The sequence below is a fragment of the Lolium rigidum genome, chromosome 7 (assembly GCF_022539505.1).
Source record: "Lolium rigidum isolate FL_2022 chromosome 7, APGP_CSIRO_Lrig_0.1, whole genome shotgun sequence".
In the NCBI taxonomy this organism is placed as follows: domain Eukaryota; kingdom Viridiplantae; phylum Streptophyta; class Magnoliopsida; order Poales; family Poaceae; genus Lolium; species Lolium rigidum.
The window spans coordinates 10,402,537-10,429,671 of record NC_061514.1 but is presented as its reverse complement, the minus strand read 5'-3'; the positions used below and the strand labels follow the sequence as shown (position 1 = coordinate 10,429,671).

Genomic DNA, 27,135 nt, shown 5'->3' with positions numbered 1-27,135 from the left:
TCCTTTTTTTTCACTGCTTATTCTTGGTACAAGAGAAATAATACACATAATAAAACACAAAGTAAAAATAGTCATCTAAACATAAACCGATATAAATCCATCCCCCCGCATGCCATCTACTTTCTCGCCACTAGTGGTGGGATGCTCTGCTCGTTTCTGAAGTAGTCGTCGGGATCAACCTTGCCCTTGGCGAACGCGAGCCTCTTGAAGTTATCCTTGTAGTACTTTTCTCCCCAAACCTTGGCAGATTCGTAGCTGGTGATGTTGCCCACGACGACATTTTGACCGAGGTCAAGGTCCCTGTAGTTCACGTACGCCTGCCTCGGGTTGCTGCTCACGTACGCCCCCATGAACGCGTAGAAGTCTTTGAGCCACTTGATCTGCGCCGAACCGTCCGTGGCGGCCGACCAGAAGTTCATGTACTGGATGTTGAATAGCACGCCGCCACGGTGAGGGAACGGCGTTGCCGATTCCGGGAAGGCGCTGATCTTCCCGCCGTAGGGGTCAACGATCATGATCCCGGAGTTGGGCTTGGCGAGGAAGTCGAATATCTTGACCCACCCGTCCTTGGGGATGGGCTGACGGACATAGTCGGACGTGGCCTTGCGGAAGCCGTCGGAGGTGGTTCTGTTGAGGATGTCCTCCACGGTGGCGGTGCTGCCAAGGTAGATGTAGGGCACGGACTGGATCCATGTCATCTCGTTGCAGTGCGTCCGGAGAAGGCAGGCCACACAACGGGTGTTCCACAGCTTCCCACCGACCAGCTTGTTGAGATTTGAATGGCCGTGGTGGCAAGGCGCGGGGCATCCTAGGAAGCTCGGGAAATGGACGGGTCAACGCGTTGTAGCGGCCGTTCCGCCGATGATGCCGAGGCATCAGGCTCTGGAGAAGGCATGGCCGTCGACGATGCCGAGATCGACAAGGGAGACAACGGCATCGACACCATCTCCTCTGGTGACGAGGACGACTTTTAATATAGTTATTACATTTTTATAAGGACCCATATATGTATGTATTATCAAATTACCGGTATTTTTGTACGGATTAATAGAAAGGGAAACCATGTTTAATTTTCCCTTCCGATCGATGCTCAAATATTATTTAATGTCTTTTGCAAAATAAAATGCGATCATGTTTGGTTGGTGTCCTTCAGGTCTAAGCTTATCGTGAAAGATTGGAGAGGGAATTGCTCCGACAGCGGTATATGTTCGAGACCCCAAAGTCGAACGCGTTATTACAAGCTAACTTCCACCAGAGTAAGGGCATCTCCAGCGGCGCGACGCGACGCAAACGGACGCTGAGCGACCGTTTGCGTCCGCGCGGACCGGAAATGCGTCTGGCACCACCTCCAGCGGGGCGACGCAAAGTGACCGGGTCGTCCGCGGAGACGCAAACCTGGCCACAGAGTGTCCGCTCGCGTCCCCACGGGCCCTCATGGCAGCGACCTAGGTTCGATCGGCCTCGAATTCACAACGCGTGCCGGTGTGGCAACCGCGGCGACCAACCGCCGCAATGGAGCGCCGAACCGCCGCGGAAGAGCAACCGCCGGCCTCTTCGTTTTACGCGCCGCCGTTAATCCGCGCACATTATAACCCCGCGTCTACGGTAATTCAAGTTCAACCGCCTCCTTCTTCTTCCTCTTCTTCTTCTTCTTCTCCAACACCGGCACGTCATGAGCGACTACACGCTGCCGTCCGACTCGGAGAGCGAGGGCAAGTCGCCCGGATTCCTGCATTGGTGGGAATCGCCGGCGACGCCAAGCGATCCGGGCTCCACGCCCAGCTACCATACCTCCACACAGAGTGAGGACGAGGAGGACGGAGGCGGCAATGGCAGCGAAGGCCGGGGAGGAGGACGGAGGCGGCGCTGCCGGCCGACGCCGACGACGAGGAGGAGGGCCAGAAGGAAGAGGAGGACTCCGACAGCAAGTTCGCCCGATTGGAGGCGCAGGAGGCGGCGGACGATAAGGCGGCGGCAAGGAAGAAGTCCAGGGCGCTGGCACGGGCGGCGCGTCGTCGTCCGTTCACCGACGACGACGACGAAGACACCATTTCTTCCAGTTTCAACTCCTCGACGGGCGCGTCGTCCTCCAGTTCCGACGACGAGGTGACAAGAAAGAGGCGGAGGAGTTTCCACGACGACGACGACGCAGGGCCTTCTAACAAGAAGGCCAAAAAATAGTTTTAGTTTATATGTTTTTAAATTTCTTCTTCTTTGTATGTTAAATATGTTTGAAACTAGTCGATTGAAGTATCCGGTTAATTGTTTAGGCTATAATCTATTCGATTGGACCAACATGACATCATGAGTACATCTTTTTCGGCGTTTAAAACTTGATCATTCAACTAAATTGAAAAGAAGTAGCAAAAAAAACGATTGCATGTCCAAAATGCGTCGGACCGCTGGAGGTAGCCCCCGACGCAAACGGACATTTCGCCCCTCGCGGTCATTTTGGCGTCCGCGGGGCGACGCAAACGGACGCTCGCGACCACTTTTGAGCGTCAAATGCGTCGCGCCGCTGGAGATGCCCTAATCGAAGCCAAGTCACCTACTCCCTTCATAAAAAAGTAATTATTAAAAAATTAAAAATAATTATCAAAAATTTATCTATAATTGCACGTATCTAAACATAATTTGTTATGTAGATAAATTTGAAGCCAAACAAATTTGTGACGCTTATTTTTGGAACGGAGGGTACTGTGATTCTATTTAACCCACTCTGCTGACGCTTGGGCTGGTGTCGCATTCTCCCCTTGGGTTGGGCTTCCATTTCAGATACGGCCCTTTCCTCCTTGGAAGCTTGAGAACGTGATGACGTGTCCCTCAACAGACGGTGGCTCGGTGCTCAGCACACTGTGGCTGGCGGGTAGTTTCATAACCGATCAAGCTACTAGAGTATGTTCTTATCAGAATTCAGTCAAGTGACTAGCGGTGCTGGAAGAGAGTGTGTACAACTACCCGTTCGTCATCGAAACTAGCGCCTTCTCAAAACGTAGGTGTAGGATTTCCGTTACTATATCACCCGTGCGATCTCTATTTCTACTCCACCGCTCCACGAGCCTCCGCCAAAGAAAACGAAATGACCTCCGCCATGAGCAGCAGCAAGAAACTGCGCCTCCTGCTCCTCCCCTTCTTCGCCACCAGCCACATCGGGCCATTCACCGACCTCGCCGTCCGCCTCACCACGGCCAGCTCGGACGCCGCCGTAGAGGCCACCGTCGCCGTCACGCCGGGGAACCTCCCGCTCCTCGAATCGCTGCTCGAGCGGCATGGACGTGCGGCCGCGCGTGTCAAGGCGGCGACGTACCCGTTCCCGGCCGTGGACGGCATCCCGGAGGGCGTGGAGAACCTCAGCAAGGCGGCGCCTGGCGACGCGTGGCGCATCGACGCCGCCGCCTTCAGCGAGGCCCTGATGCGACCCGTGCAGGAGCCGCTCATCCGGGCGCAGTCGCCGGACGCGGTCGTCACCGACATACACTTCTACTGGAACGCCGCCATCGCCAACGACCTCGGGGTGCCGTGCGTCCAGTTCACCGCCACCGGCGCCTTCCCGGCCATCGCCATGCGCCACCTCGGCAACGCCGATGTGACGGCGGCGAGCGTCGTCGTCGTCCCCGAGTTTCCGTGCCCTGATATACGGATACCAAGCGCCGAGCTGCCGGAATTCTTGAGAAGCCACCGGGTGATCGATGACTCCACGAACAAGAACTTCTTCGCGGCGCAGGCCGATTGCTTCGGCCTCGCCGCCAACACATTTTCGGACCTGGAGCAGCCGTACATCGAGATATACCTGCGAAACGGCTACGCGAAGCGCGCCTACTTGCTAGGCCCTCTCTCTCTACCACCACCATCGCCAGCCGACGCGGATGGTACCATCGCTGGCAACTCCGAGTGCATCGACTGGCTCGACTCGAAGCCAGATCGGTCGGTGGTGTACGTGTGCTTCGGCAGCTTAGCCCCCGTCTCTGACGATCAGCTGCACGAGCTCGCGCTCGGGCTGGAGGCCTCCGGTCAGTCCTTCATGTGGGTGGTGAGGGCGGAGAGCTGGAGTCCGCCGGAGGGGTGGGTGGAGCGTGTCGGAGACAGAGGGAAGCTGCTCACGGCCTGGGCTCCGCAGACGGCAATCCTCGCACACCCGGCCGTGGGGGCTTTCGTGACGCACTGCGGGTGGAACTCTGTCATTGAGACCGTGGCGGCAAGCGTGCCGGTGCTCACATGGCCGATGGTGTTCGAGCAGTTCATCAACGAGAGGCTGCTCACGGAGGTGCTTGGGGTTGGGGAGCGGCTGTGGCCCGACGGGGCCGGCGTACGGAGCACAAGGTACGAAGAGCACGAGGTGATCCCTGCCGAGGCGGTGGCTCGGGCACTGACGGCATTCATGCAACCCGGAGGACCAGTGGACGTCGCGAGGACCAGGGCAATGGCCCTCGCCGTGAAAGCTCAGGCAGCCGTGGCGGAAGGAGGCTCCTCCCACCATGATCTGCACCGTCTGCTTGATGATCTGATGGAAGCAAGATCAGGAGGACACCGTTAGAGTTTTCCTTTGCCCCTGCACCCATGAATAAAATAAAAGCTTTCATGCCTTCTGGATGTACCACTAGTATTTCGATGATCTGATTGAAGCAAGAGGACGACGTTAATCCGTGCAGCCTTCAGGGCCTCCTGGATGTACCAGTAGTGCTTCTGCTTTCGTACCTCCAGCTTATATGTTGCTGGTACAGTAACCTGAAGCTACCGAGGAGACGGATAAAAACAAACTAATGGAGAGTTTAAATTACAGTGCAATTACGTTTTCCACCTTCAAATTTATAAATTGAGCCAATCAACTTTCTATACCTCGGTGAACTTCTACAAAATTTACTCGTCGAATTGACTGACTACAAGAAGGAAAAGAAAAGGATTACAGATAGCTTGACATCACGATAATGGTGAAACAATTTTTGGACATGGTTCAGACTTCAGACTAGTTACTAAACAAGTTACGCATTACATGCTTCATCCTCCTGCATCACTATCTCCTCCTCCACTATTCCCCAGCAGCAATTGCCCGGTTTTCCACCGCAAGATGAAGGACAGCAACTCTGCAAGGTAGATGAATGTTAGGTATATGATATACTCCAACGTACAGAGAAAACAAGCTGCTGATAAATAAATAGAAAAAGCGGACAAAATTTTATTTTTCAGCCTTAGAAAATAATAAATGGTAATACACAACTTCTCAATACGTATCTGGAGTTTCTTGTGTCTATTTATGATTATGCGATGAAAAACAAACTAAAATCTAACAAAGTCGTTATTCGAACATTGAGACCATCCAGACTCCAAATTTAGACTTCACTATTTCCAGGAAGTCTTTTACATGACATTCTTACCTGGTCATTCTACAAACACAAAAGGAACATCAATCAGGATAGATGAATATTTTACTGCGCAAATCTGAAGTAATGTATTGATGGCATATAATATTTTAACATTATAAACGTTTCGAAGTTATTGTTGTCCAAAAGCAGATGTTCACTGTGCATATTCATCAAGTTATGAAGCCATACGACAGGTTCCAAGGTATTACAGTAGTAGCCTTGTCAGATTGATAAACTTTATCATTTCAACAATCAGATCAAAGAACATACCTTGGAGCAACTGTAGACAACCAGAGTCAGCCAACTCCAGGCACTAGGTGCACAATTTGAGGAACCATCACCAGCTTGGTGGAGAAAATATGATAATGGGGACATCAGTTGGAGTTCATATTGGCGTGGTGAACCACAAAGTTTACATGTGCCAACATCTCGTGAGTTAGTTGCAGCTAGCAATGGCTTGCCAGCAAAGGAATACCTACAGAGTATTACACACCAAAACTCGATTCAGGTTTGGAAAATAAAGATGTACACTTAGAAAGTAGCATGGCTCAAAAGATACTTATATAAGGATGCAATGAGTTCTACCTAAAGCATTGCTGAGGATATGCATCCAACCGTTTCTTGAATTTTAAGAAAGTTCTGTCAGCACGAGGAGCGCTATCATATTCATATTTTTCACCTTCCCATTTTTCTTCTTCATCATTTCGCATGTCCATGATCTCTTCTGTCAAAACTGTTTCGTTTCTACTTGAACACACATTGCTTTTGCCCCTCGATTGTTCCTTGTCATAATAGATGTAGAAACAAGGAAGAACTGCATAAAACAAAATCATGAGACAAAAACACTCAGACTTTACGCTTAGAGCAATGGACTAATGTGTTCTTCAGAAATTGTCCTCACCTGGTATAGTCAGGTCATTTACTTTCTCCTTCACTACAGCACATTTTGTCGGCACATTATTAGCACGTTTTGATTTATTTTTCTTCTTTGTGCTAGATGCCAACGTTGCAGCCTGCTCAAGTGCTTCAGCCAAGGCATCTAAATCAAAGTCATCATCATTTCTATTGAGACTATTGCTTTCTTCCTTGTGTTCTCCAACAGAACTTGAAGGGGCAGGCTCATTTGAGCAAACCCTTTCTTTCCTTTGGAGTAATTCATCCTCCTTACCGTTTGTTTGCATACCACTAAGACACTTCTGAACTCGTAGGACCTTCCAACTTTAAGAAGTAAAGACATTGTCAGACAAACTAACCTCAATCCATACGGACGATCTGGATGACTTGTAATTGTACTGACACCACGGACACATACTTGCCTTTGCGGATTAGGGCTGCACTTTGGCGTGGGGCAAACAAGCACATACAGTGTCCTCTCCTCGATGTTAAGCTTTGCCAGAGGAGCATAAACCTGAAATTACTACACCCATATAAGAAAATGGAAAACACTTGAAATCAGGCGACCGATCTCGCGCGGCCATCGGTCGTCCTGACTGCGCGTGCGTCCTTCTTCTCCCGCGCGACAGGGTCGGCCCCACCCTGCTCCCGCACGGTTCCTTCGCCCGTGCCCAGCTCCTGCCAGCTTTCTCGCTCTCCTCTCAAATCCCACGCCTGGACCGCGCAACTAGCTAGCTTCGGCTGTCCCTCTCTCTCTTGCGTGCAACTCTCGATTCTTGCAGCTAGCGCGTAGCTCGTCCTGACTATACGTATGTGGCTTTCATGTAGTACCTACGAGATGATATGGGCTAACTCTACAACGTGCCAGGCTAGCTGACTTTAGGTAGCTACATGTATCAGCTCGGCGTCCAAACCATGCATGCTTGGTTGATAGCGAATAATATGGACCAGCTTTTTAGACTAGCACGCATACAGCTAAGGTCCTCCCAAGTCACAAATGCTAGATTTTGTGGAGTTAGTTGGCTAAGGAGGTGTGGGGCTGGTACGGTAATATTTTTTGTTGTTTTTCTTGCTAGTTTTTATTGTAAATATATTGGCAATTTGTTGTAAAGAAAATTATGCCATGGGATTTTTTTTCCGTCAAAACTGTTGCTAGCTATTTGTTGTAAACACCTAAATTATTTGTTGTTTTTTGTTGTTAATTATTGTTGTAAATATGTTGCTGACTTGTTGTTACTAATTTATTGTAAATACTTAATTGTTCTTAATTTTGCAGATAATTATTGATGAAAATACTTTGTTGTAAATACCTTTTTTTGTAAATTTGCTGATAATTATTTGTTGTAAATGCTAATAAATATTTGTTGTAAATACTTTACTAATTTATTGTGAATATACAATTTTTTGGTTAAATTTTCTGATAATTATTGTTGTAAACTTTACTGATTTATTGTCTGAGAACCTAGAAGCCCGAGTAGGGAATCCAACCTTGCCCCAAAGCTCATTCACAAGTTCGTTCTTCGCATGTCTTGGAAATGTCACACCACGATGGACCAGCCCTTGAAAAAGGGTGTGCCAACAACTCCATGGTTGCCTCACGAGCACACCAAATCGACCGAGTTATCACTTTTCAAGGGTTTTCTATGCGTCAACCATCATCTACCTTGCCACACACGGAGACCAGGATCCAGATGACGCATATGCTAGCCTCCATCATCCGTCTTATTTAAAGCCATATGATGTGTATGAATACTAGCTCAACAGTTAGCTAGAAAAAAATAAACTACTCTCTCCATCTTAAAAAAAGTTCAGCAAGTTATTTTGAGGATGATGGAGTACTTTATTAGCATGTGGCTCACCTTACACTCCCACAAAATGCACAGGGGCGCACCTGATTTAGCTAACTTTTACATCAAAGCTCACTTATCTTCTTCCTTCTCTTCTCTCTCCTCTCAGCAAAACTATGTTATTCTACTCCTTATAGTATGTTTGCATCCCGATCCAGGTATGAGTGGATTTTAACAAAGATAGTTGACCCACTCAGTCAAAGTCATCGTACATACGATATTTTCTCCATGTTGCACTTCACACGTGATGTAAGGAAGGAGGACAAAAGAACGCTCGAAGTCAAGCCTGCCTCTATCTCACGAAACATGTTTTAGATTTGTTAAAATTTAGATATATCTAGACATAAAACATTCTCTAGATACATTTAAGTTTTAACAAACCTAACCTAAGATATGTTTCATGGGACTGGGACGGAGGAAGTAGTTTAGTGGACTATTCAACCCTGAAAGTCAAAGCAGTTTACTTGTCCAGCTGACTATTCCACATTGAACCATTTGATAATAAAGGAGACTGCTAAGAATCCTCCGGAGGCTCCAAACTTTCCAGCTCCTAGTTCCCTGCTTGACATGTGTCCACTTTAACCTCAAATGCAGGTTTTCCTTGGTCGCAGAAGAAAAACTCCCGTTTTTGTATCATTGAAGCAAAAAAAAAAAATGATTCATCTAGAAATAAAAATGACTCGCTGAAGACAGACCTCGCCGGAGACATCGTCAGAGACCTTGCCGAGGACCTCGCCGGAGACCTCGTAGCAAAACATCTATACTAAAGTAGTGGAACCATATTAACATTAGTAGCAGAAAAATATACAATTGTAGCATCGTGAACTACTCCTCGCAGGCACACCGCCGACTGCATTCCAACTCCGGCTAAAAGCACCATCACTTTCTACTTGCAGCACCATGATCATTTGTAGCACCGCTGCTGACCTTTTCCAGCACCGCAGCTGACTATTTACAACAACATAGGCCTTCCTTTGCAGCTCAGTCGTCCACTATTCGCATCATTGTACTTCACCGGAGACCTCGGTGAAGATTTCGCCAGATTACGGTACTTCACCGAGGACCTCCTTGTAGCAATGCTGCCCACCAATGGGAGCACCACCACTTACTCCTTGCAGCACCAGCAACCACCATTTGTAGCACCGCCGACCGCCGTAGGTAGCACACGGATCCACCATTTGCAGCACACCGCAAGTCCGCAACCCATCCCTAGCAGCAGCACCACCCTTATCGTGGAAGCACCACCGCCATTCCAGCTCCACCACTGGCGAGATCTCGATCTCCGGCTTCACCACCGAGGCGCCGCCTTCTGGGACCGTGTGCGCAGCTCAACCGATGCCTCCAACCTCCGCCAACATCGGGGGCCTCTCACTCTCAGGCAGCAACTGACACGGCCGCTGTTTCCCAATCGTCCTCGACGCATCATGTGTCACAGTAGGGGGCGGCGGGGCGACGATTTAAAGCCTCCGCCATGACCATCACCGGCGACAGGGATGGGCTGGAAAAACTAAGATTGTAGCTCCATGCCTCCATATCCGACGGGAGCGCCATGATGCCAGGAGCTTGGGAGGAAGGGGAGGGAAGGGAGGAGGCGGCCGCCGCTCTACGATAGCCTGCAGCATGCCTCGCCAGCTAGGACGCGGAGGGCGGCGTCGACAGAGCCATGGCCACGGAGGCGCACCGGAACCAGTGACTACGACGGGAAAACGGAGGAAGAGAAAAGGGGATTGGAAAGAAAAATCTGTATTCTAGGTGGGCCCAGGAATGCGTGTCAACAGCAGGAGTCAGAGGTTGGGAGCCTCCGACAGAATTGAATCATTATCCCAAAAAAAGTCCTCATTCCGAGGTTCGGGAAATGCTTTTTTTTTTAATTGATAGGTAAGCGCGAACACATACCCCTCTACAATAAATTATGACATCACTCTCCCACTTGGGGAGATGGTAGACCAACGCACTCACCAAGTGCATTGTGAGCCATTGATCTAGGCCACAACCCTTCATAATCGGTTGTTGACCCCGTCCAAGTAAGTAAGTTGTTATATATATTTTGGTTTGCTGGTGGTGCGTGTTAATCAACCCGCTGCACCACCATGTCCGCTGGGGCACCAATTCACCGCCGCGGCGTTATAGCAGCAGCAGGCCGACGCGAACCCCAACATGGTTACTGGCAACTGCAAGGCGGTGACAGACGCGATCCTCGACATATACGCCGCCCAGTACATGACGAACATCATATTCGGCGACTTCTATAGATGTATCGATCGTCGTCTCCCTCTACCCTCCCGTCCTTCTGGTTAAACTTTTATGAACTAACTGTAATTTGTTTGGTGGATTGATTGGTTAAAAGGAGAGCTTACTCTCTGGTCCTCCACAAGCCCGGCGAAGAGCTCTCTACTCGTCGGGTCACTCGCCGCTGCCGGCCCTTCTGTCCAGTCGTTCCTGAGGGAGCTGCTGGCGACATGGCGCCGGCACGGCGCCCGTCCGTGAGCTGGGGCTGCTATCAGAGACATTGTGATGTACGTGGACCGGACGTTCGTCACGGCCACCAGCAGGATACCGGCCCGTCCGTGAGCTGGGGCAATTACGTTATCCACCTTTAAATTTATAAATTGAGCCAATCAACTTTCTATACCTCGGTGAACTTCTACAAAATTGACTCGTAGAATTGACTGACTACAAGAAGGAAAAGAAAAGGATTACAGATAGCTGAACATCACAATAATGGTGAAACAATTTTTAGACATGGTTCAGACTTCAGACTAGTTACTAACAAGTTACGCATTACATGCTTCATCCTCCTGCATCACTATCTCCTCCTCCACTACTCCCCAGCAGCAATTGCCCGGTTTTCCACCGCAAGATGAAGGACAGCAACTCTGTGCAAGGTAGATTAATGTTAGGTATATGATATAGTCCAACGTAACAAGCTGCTTACAAGCAAATAGAAAAAGTGGACAAAATTTTATGTGTCAGCCCTAGAAAATAATAAAAGGTAATACACAACTTCTCAATACATATCTGAAGTTTCTTGTGTCTATTAATCATTATGGGATGAAAAAAAACTAAAATCTAACAAAGTTGTTATTCGAACATCAAGACCATCCAGACTCTAAATTTAGACTTCACAATTTCCAAGAAGTCGTTTACATGACATCTATTTATTTCTTACCTGGTCATTCTAGAAATGCAAAAGGAACATCAATCAGGATAGATGAATATTTCACAGTACAAATATGAAGTAATGTATTGATGGTATATTATTTTAACCATATAAACGTTCCAAGTTATTGTTGTCCAAAAGAAGATGTTCACTGTGCATATTCACCAAATTATGAAGCAATATGGCTGGTTCCGAGGTATTACAGTAGTAGCCTTGACAGATCGTTAAACTCTATCATTTCCAGTAAAACAGATTAAATATCATACCTTGGAGCAACTGTAGACAACAAGAGTCAGCCAACTCCAGGCATTAGGTGCACAATTTGAGGAACCATCACCAGCTTGGTGGAGAAAATATGATAATGGTGACATCAGTTGGAGTTCATATTGGCGTGGTGAACCACAAAGTTTACATGTGCCAACATCTCGTGAGTTAGTCGCAGCTAACAATGGCTTGCCGGCAAAGGAATACCTACACAGTATTACACACCAAAACTCGATTCAGGTTTTTAAAATAAAGATGTACACTTAGAAAGTAGCATGACTCAAAAGATACTTATATAAGGACACAATGAGTTCTACCTAAAGCATTGTTGAGGATATGCATCCAACCGTTTCTTGAATTTTAAGAAAGTTCTGTCAGCACCAGGAGCGCTATCATATTCATATTTTTCACCTTCCCATTTTTCTTCTTCATCATTTCCCATGTCCAACAAATCTTCTGCCAAAACTGTTTCATTGCTACTTGAGCACACGCTGCTTTTGCCCCTCAATTGTTCCTTATCATAATAGATGTAGAAACAAGGAAGAACTGCAGAAAGAAAATTTCATGAGACAAAATCACTTGGACTTTACACTTGCAGTAATGGACTTCAGACATCTTCCTCACCTGGTATACTCAGGTCATTTACTTTCTCCTTCACTGAAGAACATTTTGCAGGGACATGAGTAGCACGCTTTGATTTGTTTTTCTTCTTTGTGTTGGATGCCACTGTTGCAGCCTGCTCAAGTGCTTCAGCCAAGGCATCTAAATCAAAATCATCATCATTGCTATTGCTATTGCTACTCTTGTTTTCTTCATTATGTTTTCCGGCAGAACTTGGAGGAGCTGGCTCATTTGGGGAGACTTTTCCTTTCCTTTCGACTAATTCATCCCCATTGCCATTTGCTTGCATACCAATATGGCACTTCTGTACTCTTATGACCTTCCAACTTTAAGAAGGAAAAAAAATTAACAATCCAAGGTCAGACAAACTAACCTTAAATCATAAGAAAGATGAGAAAACTTGTAAAGACACACACGTACACACACTTGCCTTTGAGGATTAGGGCTGCATTTTGGCGTAGGGCAAACAAGCACATACAGTGTCCTCTCCTCTATGTTAAGCTTGGCGACAGGAGCATAAACCTGAAATTACTACACACGTATAAGAAAAATATGGCAAAACTACTAGGGTTGAGATACAGGTGTTTGCTATAGTTATAGAACAAAGTTATGCAGGAAAATGCATCCACACTTGACCGGGCGTAACCAGGAACAGAGAGAGCCTCCACACTGATAAGGCAGAACGAACACAACCAGAAAAAATTTATACAAAAGTAACCAATGCCTATGTGCCGTATGCTCCGATACCAAAAAAAAGCAGGCCCATTCTAGAAGAAAAACAAGCAGGCCCATTCGAGGAGCACGCCTAACCGAATCAACGACAGTACCAGAGCAAGGCCAGGCGGGAGCCAAGCTAGTGATTGATTTTTGGCCAAGGCTTAGGCACTTCGTGCAGTGAGCCGACACGTGTCCCAGTTAGGCTATTTTTTCACCGAAAACGGTTGGAAGTTGTCGTTTTCCACTGTTTTCCGGTCTGCCTAAATTTTGGCGGGTTTTCAGCCGGTTTGCCTGGTATGAGGTTGGATTTTTAACCGGTTCTTTTGGTTTACCTTATTTTAGGCTAGGATTAGACTGTTTTACTGAAAAATGCTTTGTTTGGTGCGCATGTTGATGCTTGGAGCCGCTACCGTCTGGAGCGACTACTTCTCAACTCACACACATTAGTCGTTCGAATTAGCACACTAATTTATTTTTGTTAGATAATAATATATTTTCTGATTAATTAAATAAGCTGGACTAGTTAAGGGTTGTACACGACTACACGCTGCTTCGTTGGTATATGAATAAAGATTTGTATCCTGGAATCAAGGACACTGACTAATGTGGCGTGTTTTTTTTAGCTTCAGCTCACGCTGTGCGCGGCGATCTAGCTAGTGCTAGTTCCCATGCCGACCATCATCCTAGCTCGCCACCTTCGGGTGCTGGCCCCGGACCATGGTTGCTCGGCGACGCCAACACTATTTGACGAGCATGAACTGCCCATTTCGACGCTCGTCCGCGTTCGGCGTTAGAAAAAGGTCAGCGTTGCATCTCTCTTTGTAGAGAATCGAAATAAGACATGTTCGACGATTCTTGGTTGGCTTGATTCTTGGTTCTATGCACCTTGGCTAGGGTTTGATCCTGACACATCATTTTATGAGGGTAGTGGTTTGGTACGTTGTCACCTATGGACGCTGGCTCCGGACACCATGGCTTCTCTGCGACGTCAACACCGTTCGACGATCATGATCTGCCCCTTTCGCGCTCCTCAATGATCCTCAACTGCTCCTACGCGTCGGCGTCAGAACAGGGTAGGTGTTGCATCTCTCTTCATAGAGAATCGAGATAAGCCATGTCGACATCGAGGCGGTGGCCTTGATTCCTGGTTGTATGCACCTTGGTTAGGTTTTGATCCCGGCACATCATTTTATGTGCGCATACTCATCTTAGGGACGTCATCTGCTTTAATCCAACACACCAACCTGATTGGCTAGGCGGCTAGCTACTAGTGTTGTTCTGATGAAAAAAGTATGTACCTAGGTAACCCCTACAATTAGCTACTGCGGCCCAGCAAGCTAGGTTGTAACTCAAACAAATGAACCAACATTTGGAATCACATGACATGCGAGATGGTGGACATCAGACTACCGTGGCCTCCAAAACTAGTCTCGGCTTACACATTGATTGGGAAAATAAAAAATCTAACCTTGTTAGAGCCAGTAGAAATTTAGCTTTCCAAGCTTGCTGCCTTTTTTTTACTTTCCCCCTCACCGCTCTCACCTGTGAACAGGACTTTGAGAGTATTTTCTTCTCCTTCGGCTCTCCCCTCTCATGCCACCGGTGGCTCCGCCGTCTGGAGACGATGGGAGGGGAGAGGTCGGTCCCCTGTACATAGTAGTAGCTAGCTCTGGTAGGTGTAGTTTTAGTGAGTGTTGTGCCTATGTGCCGTATGGCGTGATGCCGAGGGGAGGTTCACCATGGTGGTGGGTGAGGTTGGCACTGCTGGCCATCGTGCTCTGGAGGTTGGAGCCGATGATGGCGGGTGGTTCTCCTTCCGTTCCCCTTCTAAATAAGCCTGGGATGTGGCCGAAGTTGGTCATCTCTCCAAGATCTTGTCACACGACATCCATTTCACGTGAGAATCCTGAGGTCAGTGGATCTTAATTTCAACCTATCCAGAAACAACTACTTTAACCCTACCTTCAACCTATCCATAAAAAGTACTTGAACCTTATCCCCCTCTCAATTCATTTTGCTAACGCATCCACTCATAGTAGAGACAAGATAATGTGAGAGGGATCATGCCACGACGATGATCGATGAGAAAGCTATAATTAAGTTATAGGAAGTCGAAAATGAAGTGCTCTACGGAATCTCATTTGGAGGCGACGGCAACAACGCGGTCGTGGCATGGATGATAAGGGTGCTCCTAGAATAAGCGAGATGACACTAACCAGGTGAAGGCGATAGCATGGATGTGGTTGAGGAAGAAACATAGGTGGTGGTGTAGGGGCACGCCGGGAGCGGAGATGATCCATCACTGTCGGGTGAAGTTTTCAATGACGGACACGAAATTTCCAAGGTCACCATTATGCACTACATCACATGTCAGTCAGGAAATAACTATCACAACTAGTTATGTGGTTAGAGCACGAGTCGGTTAGCTCAACAACACCTCGTAGGCATTAGGATAAATTAAAGTACCAAGTATGAAATGATAGCATGAGACCTATTATTTCATGTGACAGTCTTGTCACCACTCACTATCGGACCCTTCTTTGATGCCCGAATATGGCTACTATCTATCATTTCACAAATCTTCTCATTGTCGGATGCTATTATTTCATGATGCAAGACAACTTTGATAGTTTTCCTGCCCATTCTCAGCATACATACAAATTGGGTTTGCCGCCAAATTTCCGGCGTTTGGTTCTTATCTAAATTGATATTTGTTAAGAATATTGCATGGAGGGAGACCGGATCCACCGTTCTTCACTTTGGTGACCTAGATGGGGAAGATGAACGCCTCCCCAGACGGTTCGCAGCCACCATCCGAGAAAAAAAAACAAGGAGCCTCAAGCTCCTCTTCTCGGACCGTGGCGGTGTGAAATGCAACCACAAGATAATAAGGCCATACCTTTGCATGTAGATTGGTCATTGTAACCATCGTTACTATCCAAGAACCTAGAAGCTCGAGTAAGGAATCCAACCTTGCCCCAAAGCTCATTCACACGTTCTTTCTTCGCCTGTCTTGGAAATGTCACACCACGATGGACCAACCCTTCAAAAAGGGTGCGCCAACAACTCCATGGTTGCCTTAGGAGCACACCAAATCGATCGAGTTATCACTTTTCAAAGGTGTTCTATGCGTCAACCATCATCTACCTTGCCACACACGGAGACCGGGATCCAGATGACGCATATGCAAGCCTCCATCATCCGTCTTATTTAAAGCCATATGATGTGTATGAATACTAGCTCAACAGTTAGCTAGAAAAAAAATATACTACTCTCTCCATCTTAGAAAAAGTTTAGCAAGTTATTTTGGGAATGATGGAGTACTTTATTAGCATGTGACCCACCTTACACCCTCACAAAATGCACGGACGCACGTGATTTAGCTAACTTTTACATCAAAGCTCACGTATCTTCTTTCTTTTCTTCACTCTCCTCTCAGCAAAATTATGTTATTCTACTCCTTATAGTATGTTTGAATCCCGATCCAGGTATGACTGGATTTTAACAAAGATAGTTGACCCACTCAGTCAAAGTCATCCTACATACGATATTTTCACCATGTTGCACTTCACACGTGATGTAAGGAAGGAGGACAAAAGAACGCTCGAAGTCAAGCCTCCCTCTACAAAACAAGTTTTAGATTTGTTAAAATTTAGATATATCTGAACATAAAATATTCTCTAGATACATTTAAGTTTTAACAAACCTAAGATATGTTTCATGGGACTGGGACGGAGAGGAAGTAGTTTAGTGGACTATTCAACCCTGAAAGTCAAAGCAGTTTACTTGTCCAGCTGACTATTCCACAATGAACCATTTGATAATAAAGGGGACTGCTGTGAATCTCCGGAGGCTCCAAAGTTTCCAGCTCCTAGTTCCCTACTTGATACGTGTCCACTTTAACCTCAAATACAGGTTTTCCTTGCTCGCAGAAGAAAAACTCCCGTTTTTGCTTCATTGAAGCAAAAAAACGATTCGTCTAGAAATAAAAAAGAAAAGACTCGCTGAAGGCAGACCTCGCTGGAGACTTCGCCGGAGATATCGTCTAAGACCTTGCCGAGGACCTCGCCGGAGTCTCGCCGGAGACCTTGTAGCAAAACATCTATACTAAAGTAGGGGAACCATATAACATTTGTAGCCGAAAAATATACAATTGTAGCATCATGAACTACTCCCTCGCAGGCGCACCACCGACTGCATTCCAACTCCGGCAAGAAGCACCATCACTTTCTACTTGCATCACCATCACTGACGATGGCATCGTCAGTGATTATTTGTAGCACCGCCGCTGACCTTTTGCAGTACCGCCGCTGACCTTTTGCAGCACCGCTGCTGACTATTTACAACAACATAGGCCTTCCTTTGCAGCTCAGTTGTCCACTATTCGCCGCACTGTACTTACCGGAGACCTCAGTGAAGACTTCACCGGATTACAGTACTTCGCCGGAGATCTCCTTGTGGCTACGCTGCCCAGCAATGGGAGCACCACCACTTACTCCTTGCAGCACCAGCAACCACCATTTGTAGCACCGCCAGCCGCCGTAGGTAGCACACGGAGCCACCATTTGCAGCACCGCAAGTACGCAACCCATCCCTAGCAGCAGCACCACCCTTCCCGTGGAAGCACCACAGCCATTCCAGCTCCACCACCGGCGAGATCTCGATCTCCGGCTCCACCACCGAGGCACAGCTCAACCGATGCCTCCAACCTCCGCCAACATTGGGGCCCTCTCACTCTCAGGCAGCAACTGCCACGACCATCGTCGCCCCATCGTCCTTGACGCATCATGTGTCACATTAGGGGGCGGCAGAGCGAGGAGTTAAAGCCTCCGCCATGACCATCACCGGCGACAGGGATGGGCCGGAAACTCTAAGATTGGATTCGTGCCTCCATATCCGACGGGAGCGCCATGATGCCCGGAGCTTGGGAGGAAGGGGAGGGAAGGGAGGAGGCGGCCGCCGCTCTACGCCATTGTCGCGCTCTACGATGGCCTGCAGCACGCCTCGCCAGCTAGGACGCGGAGGGCGGCGTCGGTAGAGGAATGGCCACGGAGGCGCACCGGAACCAGCGACTACGACGGGAAAACTGAGGAAGAGAAAAGGGGATTAGAAAGAGATAAACCTGATCCTAGGTGGGCCCCATGGACGCGTGTCAACAGCAGGAGTCAGAGGTTGGGAGCCTCCGACATAATTGAATCATTATCCAAAAAAAGTCCTTGTTTCGAGGTTCGAGCAATGCTTTTTTTTGATAATTGACAGGGAAGCGCGAACACGTACCCCTCTACAATAAATTATGACGTCACTCTCCCACTTGGGGAGATGGTAGACCGACGCACTCACCAAGTGCAATGTGAGCCATTGGTCTAGGCCACAACCCTTCTTGATCGGTTGTTGACCCCGTCCAGGTAAGTAGTTGTTATATATATTTTGGTCTGCTGGTGTTGTGTGTTAATCAACCCGCCTGCACCACCATGTCCGCTGGGGCAGCAATTCAGCACCACGGCATTACGGCGGCATCAGGCCGACGCGAACCCCGACATGGTCACTGGCAACTGCAAGGTGGTGACCGATGCGATCCGCGACATATACGCCGCCCAGGACATGACGAACATCATATTCGGTGACTTCTTTAGATGTATTGATAGTCGTCTCCCTCTACCCTCCGGTCCTTCTGGTTAAACTTTTATGAACTTAACTGTAATTTGTTTGGTGGATTGATTGGTTAAAAGGGGGGCTTACTCTCTGGTCCTCAACAAGCCCGGCGACATGGCACCGGCACGGCGGCCGTCTCTGCTATCAGATGCATTGTGATGTCTCGTGGACCGGACGTTCGTCACGGCCACCAGCAGGATACTCGTCCGTGAGCTGGGGCTCGGTCTGTGGCGCGACGGCATCCTCCGCTCCGACAGCATCCGGCTCAGGCTGGTCGAGCGGTGCGACTAGAAAAGGGACATGAGGAGGAGGACAGCGTGGTGGAAGTGCCTGGCTCTGGTGACCTGGTAGCCGGCGTGACCAAGATGCTGACAGAGCTTAATTGGCGCCGATATGTGTGCCACGAATTCTAGGCGCGCGGAAACTGAAGTTGTACTTGTTCCTGATGTAGCTCTCAACTTCTCAACTTCATCGGCAAACTTTTGATGCTGTAATTGTCGTTGTAATGTATAGACGCACCTTGCACAAACGTGTGAGAGACTGGCCTGACACACGGACTTCCCAAATCTTTTCTTAAGATATTCTACTGCAAATCTATCCAATTAAATTTATGTTTATGCTCTCTTTCAGGATAAACAGAGATAGGAGATTTTCTCAAAAAAAAAAAAGAGATTGGAGATGGAGTGAAGCAACGTACTGAGTATATGTATTTTTTTTTCGAGAATGTCTAGTATATGTTACAATTTGCAACCCGGTGACGCGGCAGTTCAGTTGGAAGTTGAGGATGCGATTGCAATGTCTGACACGAGAAGAAATTTCGGTTCCCTTATTAACTAGGTGAATTTCCAGATTTTTGAACACTGCGATGAATCAATGTACTCACATTGCCTAGTCGGAACCGTGGGGCAATTGCTGCACCGCAGTGAGCACCGTCACGTAGGTATTGTGTAAAGTACGAATAACGATGTGAAAAATAAAAACCATGAAACCACAATACAAGCTCGTTGAGTGAGTTGAAAGGAAAACTTTACCCGTAACCTGAAAAACAAACATATTGGTGGCACGGATATCCTAGAAACCAAAATATCCCCAAATAAATACACAACGAAGAAAGAAAAATCAATCTGTTGGGCCCTCTCCCCCCACCCCCACCCCCCGAGCAAACAGACCCCTTCATCTCCGCACTTATAGCATATGACATGTCAATTGTTGAACTTTCAGATATGTTGGTTTTAGTCGTTGTTGTGTCATCTATAGCCAACTTTATAGAAAATAGATCGACAAAATCGTCGGCATCCCGATGTCTTTGAATACTAGGTCAACTACAAGTCGAGACAGGAGGCATGAGACACGAGAGGTCGAGCATCTTTAGCACCATCCATAGTTACACCCACGGATGAAAAATCTCATCAATGATGTTGTATGCTCCATTGATGGGTACATCAAGAAAGTACGAGGATATTGAATATTCGAATGAGGCTGGCCATCGAATAGGTGAAAAAGCTATCCTTGAACAACATGAGCATGTACCATCACCAGGCCATGTCATCTCGTCATGTCCCCTTTCCTCTCTCTAAAATAGTGCGGTCTAGGCCTCGAAAATGGATGGGAAGACACCACAATGAAAACGGGCAGGAGAATGGACAGGAAGATGCCAAAACGGGGATTTTTTGCGACACCTCTATAATAATTGTACAGTACCTGATTGCGTACGGTGATGGTGAAATGTTTGGACGCCTAGGTACTTTAGCAATGTCGTCATGATGATGAAAGAAACATGAAATGGTATGGATTGGCTACCATTTCATGCATAAAATTTTAACATGTGACAACAAGACAGTTCGTGAACCCTCCCATCGTCTCCGTTGCCCTCGACGATTCTCATCGTCTCCTCTCCCTTCGACTGTTTTGCGACCCATCCCCTAGCCTAGGACCCTCCACAACCTTTTTCTTTTCTCCTACGGGCATGTCAATTTCCTATCAAACATGTGGTGTTCAGATCAAGAACATCATCCCCGAACTCTCGAGCTATCCACTGACTCCTACAAGCAATGGAGAAACATAATGAAGCGCTCTATTGTGGAGTACGACACACGCGTGTAGCTCACGAGGAAACATCTAGTGGTACCGTCAATCTCATCCTCAAGCGGTGGATCTATGGCTCACCGGCCTCCTGCATAAATATGATTCTTTCATAGCAACATTGCGGACTCGAGCGAGAAACTCGCACTTCAAACAGATCAAACCATTTTAAAACCATTTGTCTTCCTTTTTTAGTTGGCCATGTTCCTATGAGTTGGCTTAGCACAAATTAATAGGAAAGTCATCTCAATTAACCACTTTTCAAGAAAATGTGTAGTTTTCCTTAGCATGGGGCGCGCGAGACAGGGGATCCATGAAATCATGTCAAAATGTCAAATCTACTATTATTTTGTGCAATATCTTGAGATGCAAAATCACATTAACTCGCGAGCCAAGCGTGAAACTTCATCGCTAGGTAGTTCCCACCTTATGTCTTAGTTGGTTAATCTCCAATTCTACAAAGTATGTGATTCTAATTCCCGAGTACCACCAGTGTTGACTACATCCATCGATCTCTACTCTCGCGTGCCACTTACGGAGCCGCCTCGTCTCTTGCTACTAATCTGGCGTGATTTTTTTAATCTCGAAACTCCCTAGGTTAAGATTCTTGCATTTATAGTTAAGAATTTAGTTACCTAAGTCCGAGATCCGCACATAAGTTTTGATCATGACATGCACAAATATAAGAATAGACAAAGTAAGATGGCATAAAATAATAGGGACGCCACCATTTTCCTGCATCGCCCCTCTACGACCGAGGCGACGTGGTGGCACATAGAGACACCCTTTCACGTGTGGACCTAGCTTACCCTCCCTTGCTAAATGGATATATTATGTGTCTAGTTTTTTTGTGGCTACATTGAGCTTGACTTAAGTTTCTAATGAGCCTCGGTGGGTCAATAAAGGAGTTTGGACCCAAATGTTACAGCATTAATTTCATGTTAGAGTTTCTGCCCAACAGTTTTGCGGCCCAACTTGCTCGACCTAATAAGAGCAAGAACAATAGTGTAGTCGGCAGCTCGCTATAACATTTTACCACATCATCTATAGTCAACTTATAGATAGTATGTACAATAGTAAGCTACAAAAGTGTAGTACTTTTGCAATATATGACCCTAATTTTACTCTCACATAGTGTCTAGGAGCACGTGCTGGAGCTGGTTATTGCATAAGAGTCCACTTCTCTTCTCTCTCCTAATCTCTCTCCTCCAACTAAACAAACATATAATATTTTATCTCTTATAGCTAGCTGACTAAACCTTATTGTACATGCTCTAATGCCTTCTCGTTGCAGCTTTGCTTACGGACTCCCATCCAGGCGGTTGCGGTGGCCTCTGAAATCCATTAAGAAGCTAGGATGTTCGAACATGCATGCAACGCAGATCCACATGTGTATTTATAATTACGTCATGCATCATCATGTGTCTTTCATATGCCATGCGGCATTATTTTATGCTAGTGCCTCACTGCCTCTCCACCGGTACGCAAGTCAATTCATGCATGTCATGTGTAAGTAGAACTACACCTATTTTACTTGGGCTCACACACATTAAGCAGCATGCAGAACATCATTGTATGACATGCAGGACCCAACAGCATGCATGTAGCTGGAGAGTGAATTTTTCTAGCCAGAGCTACATGTAGCTCCTTTTTTTACAAAATTTAAAAATAGGATTTGAAAGTTTCAAACAAATCTGACAAAAAAATCTAGATGTAGACAATGATGGGATCTACCAATCTGTAAAATTTGAACTCGAGATACCTCATATTCCGGACTGCAGAAAAATCACAAAATCTGACATATTTTGAGATTTTGCTATCTAACATGGTTCACTAATATTGATATCAGGATTTTTCATTTTTGCATAGCTCCAAATATAAGGTACTTCCAGTCGAAATTTTCCACCTTTGTAGATCACAGTATTATCTAGATGAAGATTTAATTTCAATTTTTTTGAACATTAAAATGTTGTTTTCATTTTTTTCAAAAAACGAGCTACGTGTAGCTTGAGCTTTTCAAGCTACACTTGTGGTTTCCGCATGTCATGTCTGCATGGCAGCTTAGATAAGATCGATGCACGAGTCTAGTCGGTGCCTAAATTCTTGAATACTTTTCTCATCACTCTTTTCTTATATATATTTCATCGGTTAATTTGTTTGCATCTTTTTTAAAGAAAATTCTTTAGCTCCGAAGAGCGTTGGCTCTCAAATTTTCCAAAAGTAAAATAGGAGTCATGTACATGTAATCTAGTACTTGTTCTAGCAGAACAGTAAGGGGAGACAATTGGCGCCATCGACGGCGAACTTAGGGAGTTGGTCTAGTCGTGGTGGTCACCGCCACCACCAATGAGGAAGAGAGCGCTGGAGGGAGATAAGAAGATGGCTTTACTTCTGGTCCTTCGTCTTGTTGTTGTTTGTGTGTGCCTTCCGATGGTGGCCTTCTCTGATTCTTTTTTTGTCCATGCCGGAACCCCGTCGTGTGGTGAAGGATGTCGTTAGTGTCTTAGTGAGTTGCATGTTGGTGATGCCGTGGTACCGTCCATGCAATCGTGTTCCTCGCCTCCAGCCTGCAGCTAGCGCGACAAGAGCAGCGGCGGTGTGCCGTCAACAACAAACGTGCTGAGTATTTCTTGTTGTTGATGCATGCTCGAATATGGTGTTGACTCGGCGTGCGAACTACACTTTTGCTGACACAGGCACGTACAAACTCTAGTTATATATATTCTTACCACTATCTAGCTAAGGGCAAAAACCCAAGTACATGGTAGCTGCCTCCCTTCGGGAGTGGTATTTTGGAACATTGGAGCATATGCTTCCTCTATTTTAAAATGTATCTTACATATATTTTGATTTTAAAAAAAAATTAAAGCGAAAAAGCCGTACATACATTTTCACGTGCTACACGCTCGCAAAGTTGTTTCATAAAAAAACCGACTTATCATGTGACGTGTGTAAAAAAGATAAAACTCATTGCTAAAAATAATGTTTTTTACAAGATAATTTTTCTCTTTTCTACATTGATCACAAAAAATATTGGTTTTTCGTGAAACTTGACGAACGCACATATACTATGGAGATGTACATGTAGAATTTAAAAAAAAAACTTTTCAGCACTTTGAAATATGACTTTTTGGTAGAAGGAGCATATGCACCTAGCAGCCAAATTGAATTTCCACCTCCTTGTGGAATAAATCCGTCCAAAGCTATAATTTCACCTCCTGGCGTAATGGCTTCCTATTCTTCACATAGCACTACAGGTATAAGCAGAATACTAGACATGGATTAGTCAAGACCATTGAAGTAAAACCATTGAAGTTCAATAATTATTATTAGGGAAACAAAAGTTGAAGTTAGCCTAAATATTCAACTGAAGTTTAATCGAAAATTCAAAATTTTGGCATGACTTTTATGCTTTTTCGGCCATCCAGATCACACAGAGAATAATATGTATATACTTCACAAACAAGCAAAGTGCAGACAGCACACCACAATGAACGTCAATGAAAAGCTGATGCGCAGCTCAAAAGTTTACACAATCGATCCTAGGACCGTTACGTTACATACAACACAAGCATGCTGCGCTACACATGAATCTCACACTTTGGCTGCTCACACATTGCAGCAGCTTAACTCCACCATCAGCTTCTCACCTGCCGAGATCGTCTATCTAGCTGCTTCTCCTCCAGGTTGCTTGTCCCCGCCGCCTCGACACCAGAGTCTGCAGCAGCAGCAGATGATACTTCTTAAACCAGAATATAGGAAGGCAGGCACAAAGATAGGCAAAGAGAGAGAAAAGAACAGTGCTGCTGTTTTGCAGGAGATGAGATGCTTTCGCCAATTTTGCGACAACAACCGCTTCATCTTTGTGTTCACCGATCTCCTCGGGCCTCGCTAAGCTTGCCACGCTAGCGGCGGCCTTGGGGTTAAGTCCTTTGGTCTTCAATGCTTGCTGCATGCACACAAAAACATGACGATGAGAAATAGTAAAGGCTTCCTGCAAGCTAAAAGTAACATGCATCCAGGTCATGATAACTGTGGGCTGGACCCCAATGTCTCAATTTCTCTCTCAAGCAAATAACATTGCACAGCTAAAACAAATACCAACAAAGCACTCAGGTGCGTAAATTTAATTGGGTCACATCTTGTATACATGCATGGCCATAAAACTGCATCTTCTCAGATGCAGCACAACCTGAACCTACTACTATGTTCAGGCAATGCATAACGGCGTTCTCAAGCTTCCAAATAACCGAACAGTTGCAACAACAGTTGAAGGACTAAAAAAACATATTGTAAACAGGCTACACAACAGTGAGAACACGGTCAAAATTCTACTATAAATCAGAAAAAAAGTTCTCTAATAAAGTTGCACTCTTTAAGCAGTCACATGAGTTTTCCAGAAAAATCCAATGGGTGGCTAGTTGCAGCATATGCAAGCATGTAACAGAATGCAACAATTTTGACAGCAGCAAGCAATTATATAATGCGAGGTTTTCACATGGTTGCAAATCCTTGACAACAAATAGCAAGGATTCAAACGCAACTCACGAGAACACTTCGGACTCAAAGTCAACAGAGAAACTTATGCAAGAACATTTCGATGTACTCAAATCAAAGAGGTAGGATGGTAGTAGTGCCTAGCATATATCAGGGTAGTCATACTACTATCTGACTCAAATTACAGAGAGTTAGGACAACAGAAGATCAATCACTCCATAGACAAAAGACTGCAACCATCTACAAATATTCAGAAACCTTTGTTTGCAGATTATATGCTGTATATATGCATTGTTAGACAGAAACTATGGCTGCCACCGCCACCGCCACCACCACTAAAATCTAGACTATCGGAGCGTGTAGAGGAGAAAAGGGCACAGCTAGATACTCACATAAACCAGGAAGGCAAAGTAGAGGAACGAGGCCATTCGGGTAAACTCGCCTCGGTGGCACAGCAGCAAGGCGCATGCAGGAGGCTACAGCCAGGCCGTTGGACCAAAGTAGCCACAAGCTAGCTGCGCGGTGTAGCTGGTCGGCAAGGGAGCAGAGGAGCTGCACAAAGGGCTCTGCTTTTGTTCCGGGATGGAACACCGACAGCAGTTGGGCGCGCTGCAGAAGGAGCTCGATGGAAGATGTCGGTGTCGGTGTCGGGGCTGAATTCCTGCATGCGGCCGAGCAGGAAACAAAATCAGGGATAACAACGAAGGTGTGACATGTAGGATTGCAGATCTGGGCTGGGGCCTAAGAATCCGGGGAGGAGGTGCGTCGCATTGGCGTGGAGGGCCGCATTTCCTCCATGGCCGTCGTGGATGGCCGTTGCGGATGCCTCGGTCCCCTGCTGTGCCACTGTACCTGTCTCGGACGGCGCACGCGGGAGAAGGAGAAGCAGTGTTGCAGGAGGGAGGCTGAGGCGAGCATCCGGCCAGTCGGTGGCATGTACGTGTACAAATGAATCAGTCCATGGTGAGAAACAGGGGAAGCTCGATCGACTGCTACCTAGTGAAGTGAAGGCAGTGCAAATTTAGAGCACCTTGTGAATGTAGAATCGTTTGTTTTGTACACCCGGGAAGCTATGTATGTGCAAGATCCCTTGGTATGTGCAAGATCCCTTGGTATGTACACCCGGGAAGCTATGTATGTGCAAGATCCCTTGGTATAGCAAGGCAGGGAGCAGTCGGAAGACTAGGGATGAGAGAGCTGACGGTGTGAGCTGGTTTGACGTGGGAGGAAACGAAGGAGCAGGTCGTTGTCCTTGTCCCAGAGGGAACCGAGAGCATAGCAGCAGGTGGGCGATGCAGAAGGGGAGCAGGACGGCCGGGGTTGGAATTCCTGCAGCGGAGCAAGAAAAAATAGAATCAGTGATAAATGGAAAAGATGGGACCTTGTAGGAGAGCAGATCTGGGGTCTGCGACCTAAGAATCGGAGTAGGAGGTGCTTCTCCATGGCCGTTGATCCGCCAGCGGACCCGTCACGGACGGCGCGCACGCGGGAGCAGGGCGGGCATCGGGTGGGTCGACGGCGTGGGCGCCATGCTGCTAGGGTTTCGCGCACGGGGGCGCGGTAGTCCGGGAGGGGAGGAGCAGCGTCGGATGCTTGGCCCGCCGGAGTCGTGGACGGGATCGAGATGAGCAGGTAGGTAGGTTTTCGCGGGGTTGTGGAAGCGGCGAGTGGGCGGGAATCGCGGCGACGCAGGGGCAGGCGGAGAGCGGCGGCTGAAATCTTGGATGGATGGAGCAGGCGGCGGCGCGGGCGGAGGGAAGAAGCAGAGGGGATATTTTGAGATTAGCAGCACAAGGAGGAGGTTGGGTGCTGCGGGCTGAGATTATTTTAGTTGCCTGTTTCGTCGGCCGGTCTTGCCTTCTCGCCTTTGGGCTTCTTGCCCTTTCCTCCCTGGGAGCTTGAGAACGTGATGACGTGGCCCTCAACAGGCGGTGGCTCGGTGCTCAACACACTGTGGCTGGCGGCTAGTTTCATAACCGATCAAGCTACGGAGTACGTTCTCATCAGAATTCAGTCAAGTGACTAGCGGTGCTGGAAGAGA

General features: G+C 47.0%; 3 protein-coding genes and 2 non-coding genes across 5 annotated transcripts; 1 reads left to right on the top strand and 4 right to left on the bottom strand.

Annotated features, from left to right (window-relative positions):
- Positions 1-3,079: 3,079 nt before the first annotated feature.
- Positions 3,080-4,534, top strand: LOC124670881 (UDP-glycosyltransferase 73C4-like). The gene has a single exon (XM_047207350.1). The coding sequence runs from the start codon at positions 3,080-3,082 to the stop codon at positions 4,532-4,534; it is 1,455 nt and encodes a 484-aa protein (XP_047063306.1).
- A 204-nt stretch (positions 4,535-4,738) lies between these two features.
- Positions 4,739-10,611, bottom strand: LOC124670880 (probable 20S rRNA accumulation protein 4). Its single transcript, XM_047207348.1, has 7 exons — positions 10,459-10,611; positions 8,797-8,859; positions 6,677-6,768; positions 6,262-6,578; positions 5,946-6,174; positions 5,631-5,835; positions 4,739-5,081 (listed from the first exon to the last, which is right to left on the bottom strand). Exons 1-7 carry the CDS (start codon positions 10,609-10,611, stop codon positions 4,980-4,982), a joined length of 1,161 nt encoding a protein of 386 aa, XP_047063304.1. The 3' UTR covers positions 4,739-4,979.
- On the bottom strand, positions 4,739-27,068 carry LOC124670879 (probable 20S rRNA accumulation protein 4). The gene is made up of 11 exons (XM_047207347.1): positions 26,930-27,068; positions 26,297-26,423; positions 25,575-25,755; positions 24,471-24,546; positions 24,248-24,315; positions 12,577-12,668; positions 12,150-12,472; positions 11,843-12,071; positions 11,528-11,732; positions 10,696-10,977; positions 4,739-4,798 (listed from the first exon to the last, which is right to left on the bottom strand). Exons 1-10 carry the CDS (start codon positions 27,066-27,068, stop codon positions 10,876-10,878), a joined length of 1,542 nt encoding a protein of 513 aa, XP_047063303.1. The 3' UTR covers positions 4,739-4,798; positions 10,696-10,875.
- On the bottom strand, positions 9,975-10,133 carry LOC124679834. The gene has a single exon (XR_006995265.1). It is a non-coding gene; the product is annotated as a U1 spliceosomal RNA (small nuclear RNA).
- LOC124679833 lies at positions 18,118-18,276 on the bottom strand. The gene has a single exon (XR_006995264.1). It is a non-coding gene; the product is annotated as a U1 spliceosomal RNA (small nuclear RNA).
- Positions 27,069-27,135: the final 67 nt, after the last annotated feature.

Excerpts from the sequence above, each read along its gene's own strand:
- LOC124670881 (XM_047207350.1), top strand. The coding sequence starts at position 3,080 with ATGACCTCCGCCATGAGCAGCAGCAAGAAACTGCGCCTCCTGCTCCTC.
- LOC124670879 (XM_047207347.1), bottom strand. The coding sequence starts at position 27,068 with ATGAAACTAGCCGCCAGCCACAGTGTGTTGAGCACCGAGCCACCGCCT. Across the intron at positions 24,316-24,470 it reads AGCGAGGCCCGAGGAGATCG|ACTCTGGTGTCGAGGCGGCG; the intron begins GTGAACACAAAG and ends CTGCTGCTGCAG. Across the intron at positions 12,072-12,149 it reads AAATGACCTGAGTATACCAG|TTCTTCCTTGTTTCTACATC; the intron begins GTGAGGAAGATG and ends TTCTTTCTGCAG.
- LOC124670880 (XM_047207348.1), bottom strand. The coding sequence starts at position 10,611 with ATGTCTCTGATAGCAGCCCCAGCTCACGGACGGGCGCCGTGCCGGCGC. Across the intron at positions 6,769-8,796 it reads CTGACGATGTCTCCGGCGAG|GTTTATGCTCCTCTGGCAAA; the intron begins GTCTGTCTTCAG and ends TAGTAATTTCAG. Across the intron at positions 5,836-5,945 it reads TATCCTCAGCAATGCTTTAG|GTATTCCTTTGCTGGCAAGC; the intron begins GTAGAACTCATT and ends AATACTCTGTAG.